The sequence below is a fragment of the Camelina sativa genome, chromosome 9 (assembly GCF_030686135.1).
Source record: "Camelina sativa cultivar CO46 ecotype springtype chromosome 9, ASM3068613v1".
Taxonomy (NCBI): Eukaryota; Viridiplantae; Streptophyta; class Magnoliopsida; order Brassicales; family Brassicaceae; genus Camelina; species Camelina sativa.
The window spans coordinates 9,727,191-9,735,633 of NC_141888.1; the positions used below are offsets into that span (position 1 = coordinate 9,727,191).

An 8,443-nucleotide genomic window follows, 5' to 3' on the forward strand; every position below is an offset into this window, starting at 1 on the left:
TCTTGGCTTGGAGATTTCGAGATCATCACAAGGGATCTCTGTTTGTCAACATAAATATGCTCAGAATCTTCTTGAAGACGTAGGTCTGCTTGGTTGTAAACCGAGTTCTATACATATGGACCCTAATCTACGTCTTACTAAGGATATGGGAAGCATGTTACCAAGTCCAACCTCATACAGGGAGCTTATTGGTCGACAGCTATATTTGACCATCACTCGGCCAGATATCACCTTCGCTGTTCATCAGCTCAGTCAGTTTATATTAGTTCCGAGAGACATTCATCTTCAAGCGGCTCATAAAGTTCTTCGTTACCTCAAGCAGAATCCAGGTCAGGGACTCATGTACTCTGCTTCATCTGAACTTTGCTTGTATGCTTTCTCGAATGCAGATTGGGCTACTTGCAAGGAGACAAGACGATCGGTTACAGGTTACTGTGTTTACTTAGACACATCAATGATCTGTTGGAAGTCTAAGTAACAGGCTGTAACTAGCCGAAGTAGCACTGAATCCGAATATAGGAGCATGGCACAGGCTACTTGTGAGATTATTTGGTTGCAACAGCTTCTGAAGGACTTACATATCAAGGTCACTTGTCCGGCTAAGCTCTTTTGTGATAACAAATCCGCTATGCGTATTTCCATGAATCTTGTGTTTCACGAACAGACGAAGCATATAGAGATTGACTGCCATACCGTCCGGGATCAAATCAAAGCTGGTAACCTCAAGGCTCTTCACGTTCCTACCGAAGAACAACATGCTGACATACTTACTAAGCCTCTACATCCAAGTTCCTTACATGGTTTACTCCAGAAAATGTCTTTGTCAAATCTTTATCTTCCATCTTCTTCAGAGATAAAGATTTGAGGGGGGTGTATTAGATATCATGGTTTACTTTGGTTATGTGGATTGGCTAAAATCCGGTTATGTCGGTTTATATCTTAGTCAAGTATATAAACTAAGAATGTAATTAGGATCAGATTAACAGCTTGTAACAAACATTTCACTACAAGAAAACAGGCAATTTACTACACTTATAGTCGCTAAATAGTCGCTAAATCAGATATAACTACTATTTTACGACTAAACAGTGTTGTCGTAAATCATTAGTCGGTAAAAAATTTCAGTCGTAAAATAGTCGGTAAAGAACAACTAAGTTACGACTAAAACACGTAGTCGTAATATACTCGTAGATATTTACGACTATTTAATGACAATGTTATGATTAATAAAAGGGTGAGTTACTAGAATATTACATAAAAGCTTCCTTATTACAAAAGTAGCACACAATAGTTTGTAATTACTAGAATAAACTCTGTACCCATACTACCCCTGAAACTAGTGTTGAGAAAAAATGTAATTACAGCTAATGCCATTAGTGGAAAAAAAATATTGGGAACTGTGAGAAAGTCTACCGATTCTTTGATGGTACATTTATATAGGTGGACTGATTAAAGGTGTAAGTCAGATATTTTTGGTACACTTAGTTGTAGTGTTGGTATACTTATCGGTCGACGTAGGTGGTACACTTAGTTGTAGTGTTGGTACACTTATCGGTCGACGTAGATGAAATCGATTCGTTAGATTAAGTTGGTAGAGGAATTGCCCTTTGATGATAGACTTATGTTTTTAGCGGGTGTAGCGGCAAACGTAAAAGGGTGGGAAGATATTTATGGTAGACTAATGGCACGTTGCGACAAATTTATGCGACAGCCTTCTCTCGTTACAGATATTTTTGGTATACTTTGTTTGTTTTTTGAAATAGTTTTCGTAGTGTATTGGTAGGCTTCTTGTCCGTGGTAGATTTAGTAAGCGTTTTTGACAGTTGTTATGTCTTACCAGAATAATACGAATTTGTTTGAGCTGGCAAAGACAATCTAGCTTTACGATAGACTTATTGGAGGAAGATCTAAACATGTTTGCTGTTCTTCCGATTAATGGTGTTCATGTAATAAAGTTTGTAGCAGATTCATCAATCGTGTTCTGTTTGTCGGCCGGAGCAAACGTCTTTTTCCTACTCAGTTTCGGAAATCTTTCCTCTGGGTTCATCCATGGAAGAGCAAGATATCGTTTTGGCATGTGGGAGGTGGAGGGTAGACAAAAAGTGATGGTTGTTTGATGTTGATACTAGCAAAGGATGCAGGATTATAGTTGTCGAAAAAAAAACGAAGTTTGAAGATTTTACTGCTATGGTGTTCGATGACTTTGGTTTATGTGAAGGAACTTCCGCCATAAAGTTGAGCTATATGTTAGATAGATATAAAAAAGCGGATGTTATATGCCACTGGTGATTGTTTCGAATGGTCGGCAGTTTCAAAACTTTCTCAAACAGTGCAGGGGTGAACTCATCCAGCTATGCGTTGAGATTGAAGATAAATCTGGTGAAACCTTGTTCGAGGAAGTTAAACCGAAAACCCCAGAACCAACACCCAAGACCCCTGAAGTCGTTGTAGATGATTTCGTAGGCATGGCAGAGGAAATGGGACAGAAAGATGAAGAGTACGAGAGTAGGAAGGTAGACGGTGAAGATAATGTAGGAAAGGATGTAGATGAAGATGAATCAGATGACGAGGAGAACAGTAGATTTGATTATTGTGACGACAGCGATGGTGCAAGTTCAGGGGATGAAGACTATCTACTTTAGTCCAACGTCGCCCCGGATGGAGCAGAGGAATCATTGGACGACGGACCTGGGGAGGGTCTTGTATAGAGGAAAAGGTGTGTAACAAAGAATCAAATATCCGTTCCCACAAGACTAACTCTGCAGCTGATGCAATTGAGAAGGAGGTTCACAAAATAGAAAACGGAGGTGGTGGCATTGCTGTGGGGGATAAGTTTGATAGCAAAGAAACGTTGGTGGCAAGGTTGAGGGTGCTCAGTGTATTAGATAAATATGATTACAATGATCGATATTCAACGCCCAGTTTGTTAATCGTTGAGTGTTGGGTAAATCGTTGTAAATGGAGAATACGGGCTTCAACCATATTCGCAAATATTGTCGTGGACATACATGCTCTGTTACGGAACGATATGGCCGTAGCCGTAATGCTAAACCACCAATCCTAGCTCAATTATACAAGGATTATGTTGGTGGTGTGGGAGGTTCTGTTGTGCCAAATCTTGTTGGGGAAGGGCTCAACCTACGATATGGTGTACAGGTGGGCTACTGAAATACTCTAAATCCAGTCTTTTTAATATGTTTGTTTTTTGGTTGGCTTTGTGTATGTGATGGTATATAGGGTGTACACGGAGAAATTTCTTATGTTGCTAGGGGGCTTTGTGTACGTGAAGACGTAGTGGAAACAATAACAAACATATCGTAGCTTTAGTTTGTTGGTTTTCTCAGAAATTAGTTGATTCTATGGCCTGCACTGCACATATATATAATTCGATCTAGTTGATATTGTTGAGTGCAGATGTCTTTTACTGACCATTTTCATATAATAGGTTGGCTACTAGAAGGCACATCGTACACTTATAAAGGCGCGGGAGTATGTTAGGGGTACACCTGAAAGTGGATACGCTGAATTACCTGCATATTTATACAGGCTGAGGTCCTCTAATCTCGGGACCCTTACTAGACTAGTCGTTGATGCAGAAGACAGATTCAAGTATGTTTTCAGGTATATGCGAAAAGTTGTTGTTGTAGATGGAACCTTTTTGAAAGGTGAATTCAAAGGGACTCTTCTGATAGCGACAACACAAAATGGGAATTTTAATATTTTCCCTTTGGCGTATGCGATTGTTGATACAGAGAACGACGTGTCGTGGGACTGATTCTTTACGCAATTAAGTAGTGTAAATCCTGATGATGAAGAGCTTGCACTGATATCTGACCGGCATAAATCTATTGGTAAAGCTATCGGTAAAGTGTACCCCTTGGCAAGTCGTGGAATCTGCACTTATCATCTTCACAAGAATATTATCCTGAGATTTAGTGGGAGCGAAACATTCCGGCTGGTAAAAAAAGCAGCTGCAGCGTACCGTGTAGTTGATTTCGAAGAAATCTTCCAGCAAATTCAAGAAGCGAATCCGCAACTGCATGCTTACTTGGTGCGTGCAGATGTATCCAAGTGGAGCAGGGCGCACTTTCCTCGTGATAGGTACAACTTCACCACGAGCAACATTGCAGAATCGTTAAACAAAGTACTGAATCATGTGAGAGTCTATCCCATTGTAGAGTTATTAGAAGCGGTTCGGAATATGTTGACACGTTGGTTTGCTACAAGGAGAAAACAAGCGGCTGCAATGCCAACTTTACTCACCAAAGGAGTGGAGAACCTGTTACAGGTATGAGATTCATTCACATATCCATCGATATATATGTTAACGAAAGGAGTGGAAAATGTTAGTGAATATGTTGTGTTTCGTAGGTTATATGAACTTACGCTTTCATTTACTCATAGGCACGTATTGAACATTCAAGGCGTCTAAGGGTTCAAGAAATTGATGAAGATCGATTTCAAGTAAGTTGTGGTACCTCAAGGCATGTTGTCAATCTGAGGTATAGGAGGTGTTCATGTAGGCATTTTGATCTAGAGAGGATGCCATGCGTATATGCTATCGCAGCCGCATATACGGCCAACCAATCAGTTATTAACCAGTTCCATCCATACTTCCGCAGAGACAGCCTCTGCAGTGGTTATGCGGAGTCGATAATGCCGATAGATACATCCTGCATCATTTCTACTGATGTTACACTGTCCAGATGTAAACCGCCTTTCATTAGGAATCCTCTAGGAAGGCCAAAGATGTCGAGGATGAAGTCTTTTGTCGAGGTTGCGTTGGAGACGAAGAGGCCCCGCAAACAGCATGCTTGTTCTCAGTGTCAACAGGTTGGCTACAACCGTACAACATGTCGAGCTAATACGTAGTGCAGGGGCGACAATAGACGTGTTATCTTTTCATGGCGTGTGAGGATAATACTCTTTTTTCCTAAGTGCAACCATAGCTTTTTGTAACATGTTTATGATGAACCTTTTAATTTGTAAGCCCACCTCTTTGTTTAACTATAATTGTTGTAGAAATTGGTCCTGGTTGCCCTAGTTGGGCCTATTACTCGTGTGGGCTTTTTAGAAATGTCAAGCAAACGGTTTACTGTTTCAATAAGATACTTACAAAAGCAAAATATATCTGTTTGTGTATTTTATGTGGTCCATTAGAGAGGACATAATACGATGGAAGGATAGTGTTGTAAATGTGTTAACCACATTCACGGTACATGTCAACGGACCAAAGAAGTATGTTCCTTCATCCGTTTTTTTTTATGTACGGTTGACATGTACACTTATCGTAGATAACTATTATTGTGTACATACATTTACGGAGTACTAAATTTTATATTTTGTTGACAAAATGTAACCATATATTATCCAGAATCAGCGTAACATTCGGTTCACTCAAAAGTACAAACACACCGGCAAAAAAAAAGTTTATAAATTGCATAGATCTGTGAAGGTTCTTTCAATATGCTAAACTCCCTGAGCTCTCCCTTTCGCCAATCTAGTTCCTTTCTTCTTAAGGTCCTGCATTCTCCCCTACGTGCTCCATTATATGTTCTATATAGTAACGTCCAGCAAATTCAGATCTGCGGTAAATATAGAAAGTGTATTAACGTATTTGACAGTAACAACATATACAATTAGATATTTTTATAGGAAAACAAACAGCTTACATCGCCTTGTAATGTTCCATTCCTACGAAATCTGGTTGTATATAGATTTGAAAAGAGGCAGTTGTGTTGACGAGACATGGTGCACCTACGAAACATTTACAAAATTAGATGTATATGGTTTCACAAGGCTAATTTCCTTATCTGATCTATCAAATCGAACGTACCTTCGTAGCTTCCAACCTTCCAGAACCACAAAATACAAAAGACGGGTTCGGATGTAAAAGTAAGATGACACCCGTTTGCTTCCCAAGCATTTATGAAGCGAGCAGCATAGTCATCTAGGGCACGACACCTGATGGTTTCATTCCTACGATTTTCTCATGTTAATATAGACCGGGAATAGGAAAAAACTTTAAATGAAAATGTATTCAAAAGGTAGCACAAATGTCCTTTACCTCCCATTCAGTAGGGTGAGGACAACTTCATTGGCCGCATTTGCCCCCTCGAGCAATCTTTTGTCTTCCACTCCAACTACACACCCACAAACATCTGATTCGGGGTAGACACATACTTTAAACGTTACAACCTATGTATTTTGATATGAAATTGTCTACTAACCTAATAATTTAGTATCAGACCTAAAAACTAGTAATGTGCACAAATATATCATTTAGTTAAAACAAACGTTTTTTAACGTTGTTCCAACAATTTGTGTAATGAAAAATTGAAGATAAGCGTACCGAATGATATGGGATGGGTAATTCTCCCTCGAGATATATCACCCAAATCCTTGAAACGGAAGTAGAGTTTTTGATTCACCGGTTCGAGCAGACCCATCGTCGAATCATCAATAAATTTGATTTGGAAAGGATGATGTGTATTCCTCTCCCTCAGTGTTGGCTGGATGACCTTGAAAGTCCTAATTTCATACCAATCACCATCATAGATATACTTCCTCATATTCTTCTAGGTCAATGGTAAAAACGCCACCTCGATTGTGTCACCCTATAAATTGCATATCAATCGTGTATAAGACCACTGGTTGATTAACAACTTTGTGCAAATATTTTACAAAGTAAAGTGGACTAACCCGTGTATCAGCAAGGAACAGAACCCACTTTTGAAAGAACTCAGTAACATACCACGAATTCAAGACCTTCGCTTGGATAATCCAATTCGTTCTTCCAGGTCTAAGATCAGCGATGGCATCAACTCTAAATTCCATAGTTTTTTCTGATAAATTCCTGTTATTCGTTTCCACCCTGGGTTTGGAAAGGAGACAGGGAGATGCTTTCTAAATAAAACAAAGCGTCGCCACTGGTAGTTGCGTCTTTCTACCGACTCCCTCTCTCTCCTTCTCTAATAAGCGCGACTCTTCGCTTTCTTTGTTTTTCAAATTTTCTTAATTACGGGTCGATCGATCAGGTTACGTATGTTATATTACATCATTAAAGTTATGTACTAATATGTAACATGGTATTGGAGACGTTATTATATTGTAAATGCAATATAACACTCGTTGTAAATGTTCTGGCAATGACCACCTTCTTGGGCATAATTTTTTATTTTTGTAATTGTATTCCTATTTCATCTTGTAATTCTTTTTCCTATATCATTTATACCCAACTTGTGTTAGAAGGTATGTCTCTGTTATGTACTGTATACTGTATAGGTACACGTACACTGACAAGTAACGATCTTCTGTACGTTCAGTCATACTTTAACTCGTAGTGTACGTACAGACAACTATATTACGTTGTGTACATGGTATTATTTTATTATCTTGTTGATGTATGCCTTTTCCCCCCTTCTACTTTCTTAATTACGTTATGGCGCCCAACCACTTCGACAAAATTGATTCAATGGTTGAAAATAGACTTATCTTAGTCACAATTTGGTTGAAACAACATAATCACAAACGACTTCACCAACCGAATGCACCCATGTACCCAAACACACTTGATTGTACATACACAATAGGCAGATTTATCAATTGTGTATAGTTGTTTTGCAAGCTAGAACAGAAAAAGAAAGGATACAACATTAGGGGGTACATGATTCAAAATAACTAGAAGAGAAAACCATGGAAACAAAAGGCCGGATTCAGTGCGCGTACACCCAATGACGAAGATATAAGTCTGCCGTTGATAACAGAAGACCTTTAGATGGAACGTTTAGGGCGCAACAGTTAAGGAGATAATATAACTAAAGGATCTCGGATATAGATTTCGCCAACCACCAAAGGCCGCAATTTGTGCACACCATGTCATAGTCTCGATAGTAGAGAGAGTACAAACCATGCTCCAATAAACACAATTTAGCACATTCCGGAGAAGGGATCAAAGGAGCAATAGGATAGACGAATGAATCCATGTACGTGTTTTGTCGCGCCGTCTGATATCTACCCAGCAGCATGAACAACTCCCTGCCCAAAATCCTTGTTTGACTTGTATTCAGTTGGTAGTGGTATGCATAAAATAGGTAAAGGAAATGACCTGCCATGTCGAGGTTCCCATGTAACATAGAAAAAAACCCACATGCTAGTGTGGCATCATCTTCTGCGGGAACGTTACGAGTTAGAAGTGCAATACCTCCCTCAATGTCGCTTTCCTCGGCAACAACCCGGAGACCTTCGTAATAGATTGCCTTTTTGTTCCCAGCGTCAAGGCATCTTTCGAAGATACGCTGGTGCATCCCTTCCTCTTTGATTCTACGATTTCGGTGATGTAATTTTTGGAACCAAGAAGGATGGCAAGTAACGTTGGAGATGTTAGCATCCTTGAGAACTTGAGGCGTAAGCACTGTTTTCACTCCTCAAAGTCCTGCCTTGA

The 8,443-nt window shown here is 39.5% G+C and overlaps 1 protein-coding gene across 1 annotated transcript; it reads left to right on the forward strand.

Annotated features, from left to right (window-relative positions):
- Nucleotides 1-2,958: 2,958 nt before the first annotated feature.
- Nucleotides 2,959-4,872, forward strand: LOC104715154 (uncharacterized). The gene is made up of 5 exons (XM_010432593.2): nucleotides 2,959-3,156; nucleotides 3,238-3,317; nucleotides 3,547-3,621; nucleotides 3,796-4,288; nucleotides 4,405-4,872. The coding sequence occupies exons 1-5, from the start codon at nucleotides 2,959-2,961 to the stop codon at nucleotides 4,870-4,872; spliced, it is 1,314 nt and encodes a 437-aa protein (XP_010430895.2).
- Nucleotides 4,873-8,443: the final 3,571 nt, after the last annotated feature.

Coding starts and splice junctions, on each gene's coding strand:
- LOC104715154 (XM_010432593.2), top strand. CDS start 2,959: ATGGAGAATACGGGCTTCAACCATATTCGCAAATATTGTCGTGGACAT. Junction 3,157..3,237: donor ACCTACGATATGGTGTACAG/GTGGGCTACTGA, acceptor GATGGTATATAG/GGTGTACACGGAGAAATTTC. Junction 4,289..4,404: donor GAGTGGAGAACCTGTTACAG/GTATGAGATTCA, acceptor ATTTACTCATAG/GCACGTATTGAACATTCAAG.